At 49.2% G+C, this 17391-nt stretch overlaps 1 protein-coding gene across 18 annotated transcripts in view; it reads right to left on the minus strand.

Annotated features, from left to right (window-relative positions):
* PCBP3 (poly(rC) binding protein 3) overlaps positions 1-17391 on the minus strand; it is a 219463-nt gene that overhangs the window by 26239 nt on the left and 175833 nt on the right. For 15 of the 18 annotated variants that reach the window (XM_053658024.1, XM_053658023.1, XM_053658022.1 and 12 more), the window contains 6 exons: positions 6218-6372; positions 3619-3642; positions 2626-2658; positions 2148-2264; positions 1032-1163; positions 162-290 (listed from right to left, as the gene is read on the minus strand). In XM_053658024.1, the coding sequence (XP_053513999.1) occupies positions 162-290; positions 1032-1163; positions 2148-2264; positions 2626-2658; positions 3619-3642; positions 6218-6372 (590 nt within the window). The remainder of the gene's footprint in view (positions 1-161; positions 291-1031; positions 1164-2147; positions 2265-2625; positions 2659-3618; positions 3643-6217; positions 6373-17391) is intronic. The other 3 variants (XM_053658035.1, XM_053658036.1, XM_053658027.1) reach the window with 2 other exon arrangements.

Raw genomic sequence — 17391 nt, forward strand, 5'->3', positions numbered from 1 at the left:
CTGGGTCATATATTTCTGATACCTGGCCCCTACACAGCCCTGACCTCATGAAACATCAGGGCCCCAAAGCACAAAAGCCTTTGTTGTCACCAACACTAAGAAGCCACAGCCAGCGTGTAATGAGAGCAGGCTGGCCATGAGCACAGACGCAGAGACTGTACCTCCAGCATGACCACACAGATCTGCTTGACGCACTGGATGATAGCGTCGGGAGTTCCTGAGATGGTCACTGCCCGCTCTGTGGAGTTGGGCAGCATGTCCCCGGCCACCTGGACCTGGGCACCTGTGGACTGGAGAAACCAGACGTTGGAAGGGGCAGAGCAGAGAGAAGAGGGGGCAGCAAATGCTGAAGTAGCACTTCCTGGATTCTCTGGAGGGCACAGTGTACCAGGAAGCCACCCTGACATGGGCAGCCCTCCATGGGCAGCCAGGCCCTCCGCATGTTCCCTTGGGGAGCCCCTGTGGGCAGATCTTGTCTGTCTCAACCCATCACTAGCACAGAGCTGGTGCAGGATGAGCACTGCTGCCTAGGAGGCATTTTAATTGGTGGACAGTCATTCGCAGGAGACAAAGACAGAAAGGGAGTCACTTTTTTTCAAATATGTGGAATTCTATCTCCTCTGTGAAGTTTTAGGTCACAGAGAAAGATGGATTCAAGATGAGCCTAAACTTTGTGACCTATTTACTTGAAGGAATGAAGAAGAGGTGACCACCCTCATTCTGGAAGGGTAGGATCAGGCCTTCCCTGAAAAGAATGAACATGAAATGATAAACTCTGCAGTTCCTACCAACTCCATCCCAGCTGAGATGGCTCCTGTTCTTCCAGAGAACTGAGGGCAGAGACCACAGACCCATGTGTAGGGCCTCTGTGCCTCAGAGCCACATGACAGGGGCAGGGTACTCAATCCACCTGTCCTAGGAGGCCCCTTCTCGTCCCCAGTAGAGGCACATGCAGTGCCTGGCACCTGTGCACATGCCCCCTTACCCACCCAGTGGCTCAGCACCCACCAGGATGGGAATGGTCCTGTTACCTCCCTGATCTCCTTGATCTTGGAGCCACCTTTGCCAATCAGGGAACCACACTGGCTGGCTGGGACCACCAATCTCAGCGTCACTGGGGGCTTGCTGGTGGCAGGGCTGTTGCTCATGGAGTTGATGATGTCCTGGGGATGGAGAAAAGTGGGTGTGTTGGCTGACAGCCTGTGTGTGAATACCAGGAATGCAGATGCAAGGCTCTGCTTCGAGCCCTTGATGAGCCAGGGGGCAGGGAACACAGGCTAAAACAGACTAGCAGCGAGGGCCTTTCTCCGAAAGGCTCCAATTCATGGGGAAGAGGACCCAGTGTGAAGATCTATGCACTCCTAGATGAACGAGCACATGCCCAGGAAAATGGCTGAGTGTGCAGAGAGAGGGCACAGCAGTCAGGTTGGGCAGGTTACAGCAGCTTGAAGACCAAGTCAGGCTCAGAAGGACAAGGAGAGAGTGGTGGGATGGACAGAAGGGGACCCACAAAGACATGTGCCAGGGCAGCCATGGTGCTGCTATGGACAGGGCAGGGTGCAGACTGGAGGGTACCTGGACTCATGTGTCCGTAGGGCCTGGCAGAGCATAGGGGTTTTGGACAGAGACAGTGACATTTTTGACAGAAAAATGTATTCTCCAGCTTGATCATCCTCTGAATAAAAACATTCAATGTATCTCCAAATAATTAAAAAATTTTTTGAAACACATAAAAACTTTAAGATGTGACTCACTGACATATGTACACAGGCATTCATGTGACCCCACAGGGAATTCCCTCCTTCACCTGTGTTCCTTTACCCATTCACACCTAGGCCAAACTATTCTACCTATGGTCAGGCCAGCTGCTATAGAGAGGGCTGAGGCCCACACACGCTGGTCAGAGCCTGGGGACATATCAGTAAGATGGGCAAGCATACCTGCGGACCAAACAAGGGAGACACTGATCCACTACCAGGTGGATCAGAGCAGGGAGAGTCCTGGGAGGTGGCGGAGGGGACAGGAGCTGAGAGAGGTTGTCCTGAGTGGGTTAGGCCATGACCTTGTCCAGATATAGTGAAAGAGGTGCATGAGAACAGGCTGGGACCAGCCCTGTCCAGCACTTGTCTCAAGTGGGTGAATCTTACCTCCTCAAACTTATAGGCGATCATGGCAAAGGCCTTGAAGATGGCATCAGTCGGGCCTGTGATGGTCACGATTCTTTCTGGGCAGTTTCCTTCTGAGATGTTGATCCGGGCACCACTCTAGAAGGGAGTTGAGTAAACCGCAGAAACCGAATTAAAGCTGACCCTGCAGGGCCAGTAATGGGTGGCTTCTCCCCAACAACTGATACAAATATATTCAATTGGCCTCTGGCGGGCTAAGCTTGGCACTAATCAGTAAAGGTCTCTCCAGTATTGCCTTCTACAGTGAAATTTTAATTAGAGAAAGGACCTGAGTGAGCAGTAAGGATGCACTGTGCCCACGGCAGTCCCTGCAGGAACCGCTGGCATCTGCATGTGGGGAGGGGCCTCGGTGCTGCTGGGTGCCTCTGGTCAAGTGCAGTGACTGCAGCAGCCCTCCTGCCCATTGAAGACAGTACACAGCTGATGCACACAAACTCACCTCTTCACGCATCTTTTTCACAGTTTCTCCTTTCTGCAATAAAGATTTAGACAACAGGAAGAAGGGTCACTCAGGGGTCTGCTACAGGCAAACAGAAGGTTTAGTGCAGCGGTGTGAGGTGTTGGGGAGCCCCCTGAACCTCAGTGTGCCCTGGGTGAGCGGGCAGCAGCTCCTCAGAAGGTAGGGCTTCCTCCTACCAGGTGCTGCCCAGAGCCTGGCACACTCCATGACTCACTGAGCCCTCAGAACACCCAACATGTGAGGCCACAGAGGACGAAACCCATGTGTTTACCCAGGAGTATGTAGCTATGAAGGCAGAAGGGCTTGGACCTGGGGACCTGATTGCGTACCACACTTGGCCAGGGCACCTGCTCCATAGAGATAGGAATACACCCAGCTCACAGCTGTCCCCATCTTCATCATAGGCAAACCAGGACCAGGCCCACAAGCGGGAGGGGACAGGGGGACCCCCTGAGGAAAGAGCTGAACTTTGAGCACTGGAGGTACCCCCACTGCACAGGGACCACTTGGGATCCCAGGAATCCTGCGGTGGTCAAAATGGACTAATGTGAGGGCAGCACCTCCCCGCTGACTTCTCCCATAGGCACGAGCTCCAAATAGGCTGACTTCCCCCCCAAAGAATGTCTCTTCTGTTTTGGAATGGAAATGCAGAGACTCACTACCACTCACAGAGGTAGGTGACCGCTCTGGGGAATGGAAGTAAAGGAACTCTTACTGGGCTGTCACACCCAGGAGGATGGTCTGGCTACCAGGGCAACGGGAGGCAGGCAGGGCTGCTGAGTGATCAGCTGGGAGCCAGTAAACAGGATGCTCTCAGTCCAGCCCCACAGTGGTTTGCCTTGAAAGTAGGAGACTTAGAATTCCTCTGGGATCCTCACTGCACAGAGATGCATGCTGCTGTCCTGCAGGCACCTCTCTCCCAACCACAGCACAGAGACCCCGGCAGAGGCAGAGAGTTTGCTTAATAATTACCTTCCCAATGATGCTTCCAACTTCCTGTAAGAAAGATCACAGAAAGCTGATGTCATAGAGCGGAAGGAGAAAGCAACTATAACAGACACTGTGAACCCACCTGTTCTGAGTGAGGAAGGGACATTTAGACAGTCATAAGAGGGCTTGCAGGCCCTATGTCTGGAGAGTCCCTGTGTGCCCATCTGACCACCACTGACCCTGGTCCTGCTCTGACAGACAACAGCTGAGCAGAGGGGGAATGGCCAGCTGCTTCCCAGCTAAGCAAGTAGACACACCTATGCACTTAAGGCTGAAAGGAAACCCTGCAAGAAATAGGTGAACAACAGAATCTCCCTCAATTTTGTGATATACAGAAAAGTTAGCACTGCCTTTGCTACTTCACATTTTTGAAAAGGTAGAATATTCAAAGACACCCTTGAAGTAGTTCTAAAGCCTGAAGCCCATGACAGTTTGGACATGTGGTCCCAGCCAGGTCTGCTCATCACAGCACCTCTCTGTTCTGGAGAGACCCACATAGTACCACTGTGCATCTCACAGAGGTGGGACCAGCCTGTTTCTAGTCACTAAGAATGACATCTTTAAGAATAAAACTTGTTGGTATCACAAAACAAAGACCTCAGCAATTACGTTTCCACTCCCAGGGGTGTCCAATCTATAGCCCGTGGGCCACACACAGCCCAGAATGGTTATCAGTGCAGCCCAACACAAAATTATAAATTTACTTAAAACATTATGAGATTTTTCTGTGATTACATGTCACAATGCATTTAATGTGTAGCCTAAGACAACACTTCTTCCGGTGTGGCCCAGAAATGCCAAAAGGTTGGACACCCCTGCCTAGGCCATGGGGAAGGGATGTATGTGCATTGGGGACTGGGACAGCAAAGGACAACTAAGCATAAGATAGTGACCCCTTTGGTGGCCAGTCAGGGACGTCATCTCCCATGGGCAGGGTTTGGTGCTGGTTGTGGCAGCTGAGGCTGGAGGTAGGGCCACATAACTGACTCCACAGACTGCCTACTATGGTGCACATCCAGCTTCCACAACCTTGACCAAATGCCACCCCCAGCTGAGGGAAGGAAAGGCTGGTGGTCATCTCTCCATCAAAGAAAGGGATGCTCCAGGTGTCAGCACTCCCCCTTCTGGAAATACAGGGTGGGCAGAACCACAGGCATGAGAGCAGAGCTTTTGCCAGCCCTGGCAGAGGCCACACACATCCTGAGAATCAGGCTTCTTATAGCACAAATGTGGGACAGAGGAGAAGTTAGGATGGACCCTGTGCTATAGGATTGGAATTAGGGGTGTAAACTGCTAGGGCCCAATCTAGAAAAATCAATATGTAAATAAATATGCAAATGTGTATGTGCATGTTTGTATTATAACACAACATTCACACATACACACACACACATATACACACAGGCACACATGTACGTTTTCCATCTCTGTCTGGGACCTGCAATAGACCAAAGGCAATGACCACCCCACGTGCCCCAATATGGGCCTCGAACACCATCCTCCCCTCAAATAAGTCAGGCTTCTTTGAAGGAATGGCTGATACCATGACTGCAGCAGGGAAAGCACAAGATCAGTCATGAGCAGTGTTTCGGGCCAGAAGCCAGGCAGTGCTATAAAAATGATGGGCCATGTCAAAGGGACATAAGAGCCAGCCTAGAGGGACCCCCGCTGGGCCATGTCAAAGGGACATAAGAGCCAGCCCAGAGGGACCCATAGAGGGACCCCCACTGGCCAAGACAATATGAGCATTAAAATAAATAATGACAGAATGGAGAATAATTGGATAAAAGAACAAACCCTGAGTCAGTCTATGCAGACATGAATGAGCGAGTGGATGAATGAATACACTGAAAGCCTACTGACTAGCAGGGTACCTACATAGTGTCTATGTACCCCCAACAATGACTACCTAGAAACAGTGGGAGAAAAGCAGTTCTAGGTGGAGATGCCTGGCAGATATTTCTCAGATTGGGTGATCAGTAATGGGACACCCTGAAATCTGGACCACCTGATAGGAAAGCTTCTGTAATTTTCCTGCCAACTAGTGAGGAAACATCAGAGAAAGCCAATATGAGAGACATTCTACAAAAAAATTGGAGAGAAATGTTCAAAGGTAAAAGGCCAAGGAAGACCAGGGCAAGTCCTTCAGGTTGAAAGAGGCTGGAGACATGACAAGGACATGCAGTGTGAGGCCACCTCGGAGTGCCCTGTTGGGAAGGGCAGTGCAGGGATGACTGGGACTGTCAATGGAGTCTGTGGTCAGGTGGCCAGAACAGATCAGCATCGCTGTCCTGACTTGACAGATGCAGGCGGTAACGGAGGAGAACACTGAAGCATATAGAAAATACATGCTAATGTACTCGGCGACAGGACATCAGATCTGTGACTCACTAGCTTTCAAATGGTACTAGAAGTGTACTTTGGGCTGGACTGCTCCTGCTCTATAAGTCTGAGATTACTTAAAATTTTAGAATGCATAATACAAAACAGAGTCCCCAGCAGTGGGCAGGATCTCCCTTCCTCCCGGCTTGTCTGATGCCTTCTTTGGAGAGTGACAAAGGCAGGGCTTGTGCTTCTGTACCTTTCCATGCATTAGCAGGCGGATTGTCAGGGTCACATTCAGGCCACCTTCTGAGACCTTGGACTCCATCTTTCTCCCAAAATGCGGCTGGGGGTGGTAGGTTAAGGTGCCAAGGGTGCCGTGAGGAAGGATAGATGGGGCCCAGATGGTGTCACCTGGAAAGAGAAGGCACAGATGCTGCTGACAACACCAATGGCCAATGCAGTGGGGGATGTCCTGGACTCTGGGGGAGTAGGAGGCTGCTGACAAGAGGCAGAGGCTCGGGAAAAGGCTTCCTTGGCATCCATGGAATGACCTGCCAGGGCGGTAGGGGGATGGGCCTCAGGAAAGCCCTCCAGGGACAGATCCAGCCCCACTGCGCAGTAACTATAGGACAAGCACAGGTCATCAAGTCCTCTGACCTCAGTTTTCACCTCTGTAACAAAGAAACAGCTCTCTTAGCTTCCGGAGCTTCCCAGGGGTCACCCAGTAAGCCCTGGGGCCCTCATGTGCATCCAGTGAGTGCCCATGGTGCTGTGAGTTTAATGCTGCCCATTACTCTCACATTGGTGCCAGGATTCCACCCTCCTGCTGTGGGGATCACTTTGACTTTTTACCCTTAAAAGTCAGGAATTCCAGGTATTGCTGTGCCCTTGACATCTAGAGTAGAGATACCTTGGTAATCCTCACTTCAGAAGTGGATTTAGTGTCTATCAACTAAACTGCCCCAGAGCTGAGCATCCCCCTTTGTAAATTTTCAGAAAATGCTTTGCACCCCCATTTCATTGGTCTGTTTGTGGTTTACTTTATGCAGACAGCTGGCTCAGAGGTTAGTGAAGGCAATATGAAGGCTCTACTTTGTGAGTTACAGGCAAGGAGTGATTGTGGGCAGTGAGCCTCTAGGAGGGAGGAGTGCAATGAGCCCCAGGCTGTGTGCTGGTGCTCAGGTCCTCGGGACTTGGCCTGAATGGGTGAATCATGGAGGACAATGTCCAAGCAAAGAGCTGAGCCCCCCACTCAGGTCCACATGGGGTTCATGACTGCAGCCCCTTCTTGGGGAGGATCCAGGTCCTCTTCTGGGCTGGATTCTGAGGACAGGTCACCCCCTGACCCTGGTGTATGAGTGGCCACACAAAACCAAGACAGGCACTTGTGAGGATTTGAGCAAGGTCAGTTGAGGGCTGGAGTGGACAGTGTGGAGAGGACTCTGAAATACGACAAAGAGAGGTCTAGGAGAACTGGACGTACACAGCCCAGATATTGGGGGATGGCTGGGGTACACCTGACCCTGACTCTAGGGCTGGGAGTTGTTACCTCATTCTTAGGGCTGGGGTATATGTGGGTGGTGTTTGTATAGCCTTTCTTGGAGTTGGAGCAGGCAGTCTGGGCTCCTGTCTGTCTGTGTAGTGCGCAGAAGGGGTAGGTGCTGGAGAACCACCTGTCTGGGTGCAATGGAACATGGCAGGATGTGGGGAGGTGAGGGGTATGTACAGGGATATTGCATGATGAACACATGGGGACACATGGGTGCAGAGACATCACAGCGTCATGGGAGATGCACAGACAGGAGGAGAAATGAGGACAGAAGTGGCCTCAATGGGAGCAGGGGGCCTACTGGTTAAGAGAATGGGTGGGCAGGCAGGCAGGGGAGCTGGGGATGGGGGCCATAGGGATCTGACAGCAGAGTGTCTTTATTGGTCAGAAAGGGAGGAAGGTCTGGCCAAGGGAAGATTCTGGATGACCCCGGTGTGGGTCTAGGTGTAGGACAAGCCCTGAGCCAACCACACATGGCAGCATGACAGGCCCCCAGGAGTCACAGCCTGCCTGGGTGCATACGTGAATGTGCCAGGACAACGAAGGATGAGGCTTTGGAAGTCCTAGAGGAACCCAGGGCTGGCTATGGAAGAGCTCCTCACATACTACCCCACATTTAGTCCCCTCAATAATGACAACGTTACATTGCCTATGCTGCTGCCTAAATCCTTCAGGAAAAAAAGTGCTGTGAAACCTGCATGCATCCTCACGCACCCGTCAGGCTGTCTGGACATTGGGCCTATGATGTAACTTGTAAAGATGAGAGGCTCCGTCCACACAGGAGAGATTACAGGTTAAAAAGGCAAGCTTCTTCTCTAATCTTAGGGGTTTTTTTGGGGACAAAAAGTTGTTTTTTCCCCATCAAACTATTTCTCCTGAAAAATATGCTACAAGAAAAAAAATATAGCACAGAATCAAAGCACATCCCATCACTTATGTGATATGTAACGGACACCTGCAAAGAGCAGTCATGGGTGGTTGACAGGCATGGGCAAAATTGACAGCTACTAATGCATTTCTGCAATAATAAGCACTTACATTTAAAATGTATTTATAGGCAGCTTCAACACACTCCAATTATTAGTCCTAATTATTCACAATTAGAACATTTAAATAGCAAGGATTTTAACATGAAGGTATAACACAGCAAGAGAATTTTAAAAATCATCCTTCTATATGAATGTCCTCTATCCTCACTGTCCAGCACAGTGGCCACTAGCTGCATGGGACTAGTTGTAGTTAATGTAAAAAGTTCACCAGCAACGTTGAAGTGTTGAGTAAACAGCCTCATGTGGCTGTGGGCTGCAGATGGGGGAGCACAGAGAGCGTTGCTATCCCCCAGAGTTTTGGTAAAGGCTCAGTGCACCTGGGCACTTGGAGGAAAGGCCTTGGAAAGGAAATGGGCTCTAGCTCCAGTGACTGGTGTGGCACCAGATACAAGAGCTCCTCCCTACAGAGGCACCCTGCAGCAAGCCCTTTTGACTCCGGGATGTGGAAGGCTGAATTCCCAGTACCCACACACTGGATTGCCAGGTGCCAGGTTGGGGAGCCTGCTTCATTTTCATTAGAAACACCTCCTCCTGTGTCAGGGGGACAGCAGGGCCCTGTGGCCTTCTGTTATATAAATGTTTCCAGCCCATGATGGAGAAAGTAGGTCAGCGAGTGCCAGGGGTGCTGCAGGCTCCAGGCTGTCACCTACCATCAGTCACACAGGCCAGCGAGCTGCTGCAGAGGCCAGTGCCTTCCTTCATCACACACACAGTGCATGTCACAGTGCTCTCTGCAGACTAGTGGGAACAAGAAACAGCCCAGGGAAGTGGTTAAGATCACCTGTGACACGGTACCCTTGACCCTGAAGAATTCACCCTGTGCCAGATGGCGAGCAGAGCCAGCCAGAGAGTGGCATGGGACAAGTGACTTCTCCGGGATAGTTGGGCTTCTCAGTGGGTGTGGGTCATCCTCTGGTTGTCCTGCCAGATGCTAGGACACCCGCTCATCCTAGGCAACCTCAAGAGTGCCCAGGGCCTTGCTCCCAGTTCAGGGGTGCCGCTGCCTGGGAACTCAGAGGTGCAAGTGGAGGAATCCAGGGGAAGCAGCAGCCAGACTCCTGTGTTCACAGTCACCCAAAAAAGAAGGGTGTTCTACAAAGTGGCAGATTTGTCTTGCCAGCTTTCTTTTGGTGTTAGCATGGTTTATCTTCTTCGTCTTTTATTTTTAACTTCTTTGTGTCTGTGTATCTGAGTTTCTTATAGGCAGTATAAACTTAGACCCACTTTAAAAAAAATCTTATTTGATAACCTCTGCCTTTTAATGGGCCATTTAGACCATTTGTAGTGGTTGCTGATATGGCTGAGTTTAAACTGATCATTCCATTTGTTGTGTGTTTCTACTGTCTATTCTTTGTTTTCTATCTCTATTGTTTATATTCTCTGCCATCTTTTGGATCAAATGCATACATTTTATGATGCCAGCTTACCTCCTTTGTCCACTTGCTAGTTACAATTCTTCGTTTTGTTATTACAGTGGTTGCTTTAGGGTGTAACTATTACAGGACAATGTCCAGTGGTCTTGGACACTTACATGGAGTGCTGCAGCTCCCAGGCTGTCAACTACCACCAGAGAGCCTCACAGAAGTCTGCTCCCCTCATGCTCTCACTGGCACTGTTACTGTCACACACTTAAGTTCTACCTATGTCATAAGCCCTGTTTTTAGTTTAAACAATGATCTTCTAAAGGGATTTGCATAACAAGAAAATACCTCATTCTTACCCATTCTTCACTTCTTAGGGTGCCTCCCTAAGATGCCTCCCTGCTGCCATTCTTCCTCTACCCGAAGAATTTCCCTTAGTATTTTTGGCAGTGCAAGTCTCCCAGTGATGAATTCTCTCAGCTTATATTTGTCTGAAACATCTTTTTTTCAAAGTCAGTTTTGATGGCCACCTCACCTGGTGGAGAATTCTAGGTTGACAGAGTTTTTCTTTCAGTCCTGGAGAGGTGCTGTCCTCACCTCCTCACTCATCTTGTTCCCAGAGAGGAACCCGCCGAGTCTCACCGCTGCTCCTGTGCGTCACGTGTCTTGTTCCCTAGCATATGAGTTCTCCTAATCACTGGCTTGAGCAATTTGATTACGATGTGCCTTGTTAGAGTTTTCTCGTGATTTTTTGAGCTTGGGGCTTCCGTGAGCTTCTTGGACATGTGCCTTAGTTTTCATCAAATTTGGAATATTGTGGCCATTGTTTTTTCAAATGTATGTTCTGCCCCTGCCACTCCCCCATTTTCAGGGCCTCCAAACACACATACAATGGCTCCCTGAAGTTGTGTCACAGCTCACCGATGCTCTGTTCATCCTTTCCTACCTTTTCCCTCTCTGTCTTTAAGCTTACTAACACTTACCATGTGATGCTCAGCTGTGGCTCCTCCCACTCAGTATATTGTTTATTTCAGACTGCAGTTCTCACCTCTAGGGATTGGTCTGGGTTCTTTTTTCCTCTATCTTCCACATCTCCAACAGTTTAGTTATAATAATGACTTCAAAACATTGTCATCATTGCTGAGTCTAGGTCTAGAAAGTGAACACCAAATTGGGAGCGCACAGGCACTGACAACTTGGACAAGGGCTCTTTCGCCAGGGGTCACAGGGCACGAACTCAGCAGTGCATGGCTCAGACCCGGTCTTCCGGGGGCATCACACCAGCACTCTTGCGAGCCAAGATGACGGAGACCTGACAACTGAGTCGCTTCTTCAAGCCCACTGCTCTCTCCAATCCTGCGGGCTGGCACATGGCTGCAGTGCAATGGCAGACACAGTACCCTTATTCAACTCAGTGTGATCTATAATGCGATGATCCAAACCTGAAATCCCGTGGTTTCCTGTGTTGAGCAGTGCTGGAGGGCAGGACTCCGGAGCCAGAGTATCCACTGGTGGAAACTGGTCTCAAGTCCCCCAGGCAGGGCAGCAGTAGCCTTCAGATGGTACATTTATTTGTAAGGGCTCCCCCTGGTTTTCAAAGATTTGCCCTCTAATGCCGGGCTGGAGAGAATTAGTGGGAACAGAGGCAGATTTTGTGAGTGTAATTCCGTGTCTAGATGAATTCTCCACGTACTTAAATGTTCTTCCCACACCTGTGCCCTAAGGCTAAGGGGCACGTAAAGCAATAAATATTTGTAGCTATTTCAAGGTAATGTCACAAGTACAGAGCAGGGAGACTAAGGTATGGACTGTTCAAAATCACAAAGTGACTTAAAGGGAGAGCTGGGTCTCTTCACACCAATGCAAATCCTTTCCAAGAGCAGCATTCGGGAGGAGAGAGGGAAAGGATGGCTGTGGGGCACTGGGAAATTAAGGGGAGGGGTTGATTTGACACTGGGGTGAGTAAATGGCCCACATTCCCATGCTGCCTGTTGGGAGTGCTGAGTCTACCTGTGATCAAGACCAGATTTCCTGCTTTGTGGCCCTTCTGCAAGCCAGTCTGTGGCTAGAGAAGCCCCTCTGAACTAGGTCTAAAGGGATCCAGGCACACAGACTTACATGTTCCTATCTGGGCCGTGTCTTTGCAAATGAGGCATCAAGAGAGAGGTGACGAAGAAAATCTTTACAATTTCTAAAGATACCCCAGGCTTTATGTGACTTAATAATTCTTCTCCAGTAAAAGGAAACAAAACAGAAGGCACTGATGTCTGTGCTGCTGTCCCTAGCAGCATTTGGGAGCTGGCCCCAAGCCACTTGGAGCTTTCCTGCCTACACTCTACCTCCCCCAACTCCACCACCACTTTGGCTCCAGAGATGAAGACGACTCAGGAAGGAACATTCAGGAAGCAAACATACAAGGGTGATTTGACATGCAAACTTTGTAATCATCACATATATACATTCTTTCTTTCCCCATATGTAAAACACATTTGTTTAAATTTCACTTAAAACTAGTGACAGATTTACGAAGTCAGCTTCAAGGGGTGGTTCTGTGAAAGGGCTGAAACTGAAGTTAGGAGGCGGCAGGAGGGCAAGTCACTGCACAGGAAAATTCTGTTGCTGAACAGACATTTGTAGGTGGAAGACACCTGAGAATGCTTGCTGATGGTCCCTCTTGGGAGGCCCAGTGGAACCACATAGCCTGCCTCGATGTGGCACAGCCAGCCCCACTATGACAGCCCGCCCCAGTGTGGCACAGGCAGCCCTGATGAGGTACAGGAGTCAGGCATCAAAGACCAGGGCCTGAGCCTGCACTGGCTGCTCTCATACCAACACCTTCCTCCAGGAACACATAAAGGCAAGAAGCAGATTGAAATTTGCCTCATAGGTAATTGATAATTAATAACTTTGTTAATTCAACGAGTATTTCCTTGGCAATGATTAAGCTGTAGGCAGTGTGCTGTGTTTATCCCTGTCCTATAGGCAGGAATAAACAGGACAGGCCTGTCAAAAAACCATCATGATAACAGTTACAGGAGATAGAACCAGAAGAGGGCCCACAGAGCAGGGCTGTCATGGGTGAAACCCCCCTCCCCTCAATGTAAAGCCATCTGGGAGTTAGTCATAGGCCAGGATGAGTCCCCAGGCAGCAGCACCTGGGGGCTGTGAGGGCTCCTGGGGGCTGTGAGGGCTCCTGGGGGAAGCTCTGAGGACTGTCACCCTTACTTTCCAGAAATGCTTCCAGGACAGCAGTCATGCAGGCATCCTGTCCCAGGAGGGCAGTGCAGCTGTGAGATTCCACTCTGGGAAAGGAGGCCCTGCCCCACCTTAAACCCTAGTGCTCACTTGGTGGCCCAGTGCCTCACCTTGTGGCCCAGTGCCTATCTGGGGGTCCAGTGCCCACCTATACCCCAGTGCTTACCTGGTGACCTGGTGCCCACCTTGTACCCCAGTGCTCACATGGCCAACCTGCAGTGGCTTTAGAGTCACCTGGATGGGGTGTGTTGACCCTCAGGGCATGACCCAGGAGACCCAGGTGGCCCTGGGAGCAGCATTTTGAGGTTGTCCAGACTCCTCTTGAGTGAAGCTGCACAGGGGAACCATGGATCCTAATTCCCACCCCAGACTTTCTGCCACTCCACCTTAGGAATTCTGGTAGGCTGCCATTAACAGGAACCAACAACCACTCAACAGTGACCTGGCATTCAGGCCTGCTTTCCTCCTTGAGAAAGAAATTGGGAGGGGGCAGTGAGCTGGTGGAGGGGGACTGCAGACTGTGGGAAGTGAGGATGTGGAGGGACAGGAAGACTTGTGGCCATATGGCCCAGGGCAGAGGAGGGGAGATGTTTTTATAATGGAACACCACTCGGCCATAAAATGGAACAAACTATTTATGTACTGAACAACTCTCTGGTGAATCTCCAGAGAATTAGGCCAAGAGTAAAGTCAATCCCCAAAGGTTACAAACTGTAATTCCACTTATGTAACGTTCTTGAAACGAGAAAATTCTAGAAATAGAGAACAGATTAGTGGTTGACGGGCTGAGGAGGGGGTGTGGATAAGAGCAAAATGCTTGTGGCTATGAAAGGGCAGCATGGAGACCCTGTGGGGATGGAATGTTCTGTGTCTTGTCCGTACTGGTGTCAGCTTCCTGGTTCTGATATTCCCACTGTTGTATTCTAGATGTTACAATGGAGGGAAGCTGCGGAGCCTGGGATCTATTATTTCTTACAACTGCACGTGAATCTAGCTACCTCAAATACAAAATTTATTTGAAAGAAGCTGCTATGACTTGAGATTGTACCAGATAATTCTCAATGCACAACAGATTAAGGGAACCAAATATTTCCTCTGATAATTGAACAAAATAACCATCTGGACACCGTATGAAGTAATCGAAGTTAAAAAATAATAATATCAGAGATCAAAAATCACCAGCTCCTCTTGGGGGCAGCATTTAGACCAAGTTCCTGGCTTTAATGCTAAGTCAGAGAGCCTATGTCCTTCCTTCACTAGCCTACCACCCACACATCTACTTACACACTCATCCATTCACACATGCATCCACTCACACATATATGCATTCATACACTCACACACTTACACACTAATCCACTCTCCCATGCAGCCACTCACTCACCCACTTACACATGCACACTCAAGCACCCACTCACACTCATTCACTCACACATTCAGTCATCCACACATGCACTCACCCACCCACCTACGCACCACCCACTCACTCACCCACTCACACACATGTTCACTTCATTTGCATACCCACACACTCATATATGCACTCACTCACACCCACCCCTCACACTCACCCACTTATGCATGCACACTCAAACAAGCACCCACTCACACCCACGTGCACATGTACTCTGCCACTTACACATGCACACTCATACCCACCCACACATTATCTACTTTAGCACACACACTCACCCACTTGCCCATGTACAGATGCAACTATGCATACATGCGCTCACAAGTGCCCACTCAGCCACTAACTTGTCCACCCACTCACCTACTTCCACACGCACACTTACACATTCTTGCATGTGGATGTTTCCCCAGTGTCTACTTCAGTATGTATTGGTACTAGGTATGCAAGGGCTGTGGCAGACATGTCCCTTAAGAACCTCTACTAACAACTTGGACTCAGCCTGTCCGGGAAGATACAGATCATTCTGGAGCCCAGCAGTACTTGGAGATGTGTACAGTCTTTGTACAGGGCTGGCCTGGTGAGGACATTGTGTGACACCAGCCATTCTGCACAGCTCAGGGGTCATGGGTGTAGGCAGAATGTTTGGGGATGCATAGAGAGGTTACCCATGACTCTAAAGATCGCACACGCCTGTGTCGTTTTGCCCCAGTTTGTGGTGACAATGTGATGGTGAGTACAAACATCGCAAACACAAAAGGACTTCCAGTCCTTCCTGTAAGTACTGGGCCAAGGCCAGCCCTTGCAAGGTGGGTCTTGCACGCCCCAGGGAGGTGCTGAGACTCCACACCCATTCCCTCCAGGGCAAGCACAGAAGTGTGTGCCTGGTACCTGATGGTCCTGGTTGCCATTCTCAGAGGACGTAGCCTCTCTACAGTCACACTCTGTGGCCATCAGCTCTTGCATCGGAACTTAGAGAGATACATTTTGCCTTTTATCATCAGTGACCTTTCAGGACCTCAGACCATGCTGTCCTCCCCTTGCTGACACCCTTGGGCATCTTCCCATCGCCTGTGTAATTCAAGCCAGGCTCCTTTCCTGCCAGAGCGCTACCCCCAGGCCTATAGGTACCATCCCCCCACCAACCCTGTAGAACCCTAACCCAGCTCCACTGGCCCCCCTCCAGCCTGCTGCCTGAGGCCTTCTGCTGAGGTCAGTCCCTGCCAGGCCTCTACCTACACTTCCTAACTGTCAGTGTCCCATCTTTCCTGGGCCCTGTCCTCCTCCACAGCCCTGGCCCTATTGCACTGGGGCAGCAGACATGTTTATCCCCTTCATTCAACACTGAACGCCCAGTTCCTAGCTCACAACTTCGGGCCCACAGGAGGGCAGGAGCAAATCCAGTACAGATTTAAAGATTGGGTAAGTACATACGATGAGCACCAAGCTCTGTTCTAAGCTCTGTTTCAGGCCATTCTGAACCAGAACTCAGTGAAACTCAGATACTCATGAAACAGCTAAGATTATATTTCCTTTTCTCTGAGATAACATTTCCATTTTCTCTCTCCTTATTCATTCATTTGGTCACTGAGGGTTTGCTGGGGGCTTCTGTGTGCTAGAGTTGGAAGGAGTGTCTGGGGGACACACTCAGCTGGGGCAGCAGACCGCCCAGCTGGCCAGGAAGAGCTGGAGACCCCTAGGTCTTCTGGGGGAAATGGGACCTGTTTGCACATCCAAGCTAGATGACCTTCCTCACCATCCCAGGCTCACTGTAATTTGCAAATCCACCAGTTCCCAGTAGAGGGCAGAGGAAACACACATCTTGTTAAGGCCAATAAAAGGTTGTAGAAAAATACCAAAAAGAAAAGAAAAGAAAAAAAAATCTCACCCCTCTGGAAATAAAATAAAGGACTGCCATACCTTATAAATTCTCAAGATACAGGGCTGTTTTTGTCTCTCTGTATTTGAGGTGATCCCATTTAAAGAGGCTTACAGTTTGTTTTCAGTTTCACTGGTTTCTGTTACTTTATTATTTCTTCCCTCTACTTTTTTCTTTTAGTTTTTTTATGGTGGAAGCTTAGATTGTTTGGAGACTTTTTCTCATGTTAGTACTTAGAACTATAAATTTCACTAGGGGCGTTGATTTACTTGCATGTTATAAATTTATGTATATGAGTTCAAAATATTTACTAATTTTCTTTGAAAGTTCCTCTTTGATCGGCACATTATTTAGAGGTATGTGTATTAATTTTCAAGTCTTTGTGGACATTTTCTAGTTATCTTTGGTTATTGATTTCTAGTTTATTTTCTATACTGGACAGAAAATATACTTTTTATTATTTCAATCATTTTAAATTCTTGAGGCTTTCATTCTTTTGCACAGAGTATGTCCTACCTTGGCTAATATCCTGTGTGCACATGAAGGCTATGTTGTGCCCTTCTTTGTTTGGTGGGCAACCTGTAGAATCTACCTGATGGGCTATGCTGTTCAATATGTCTCTATCCTGACTCTGTCTTCTTGGTCCATCAGTTACTGAGAGAGCAGAGTTGAAATCTCCGACTATAATTGTGAATTTGTTCTTTTCTTCTTTCTATTCTATCAGTTTTTGTTTTGTATATTTTGAGACTCTGTTATTTGATATATATGTACATCTCAGACTGATATGTTCTCTTGGTGAACTGATCATTTTCTAATCAAGCAATGTCCTTCCTTATCCCTAGTCATTTTCCCTGTCCTAAAGCCCACTTCATCTGACATTCTTTTGACTAGTGTTCACCTCTGTCCTTTAACTTTTAACTCGCCAA

Source organism: Artibeus jamaicensis, unplaced genomic scaffold (assembly GCF_021234435.1).
Source record: "Artibeus jamaicensis isolate MK-2021 breed Jamaican fruit bat unplaced genomic scaffold, CSHL_Jam_final scaffold_474, whole genome shotgun sequence".
Lineage (NCBI taxonomy): Eukaryota > Metazoa > Chordata > Mammalia > Chiroptera > Phyllostomidae > Artibeus > Artibeus jamaicensis.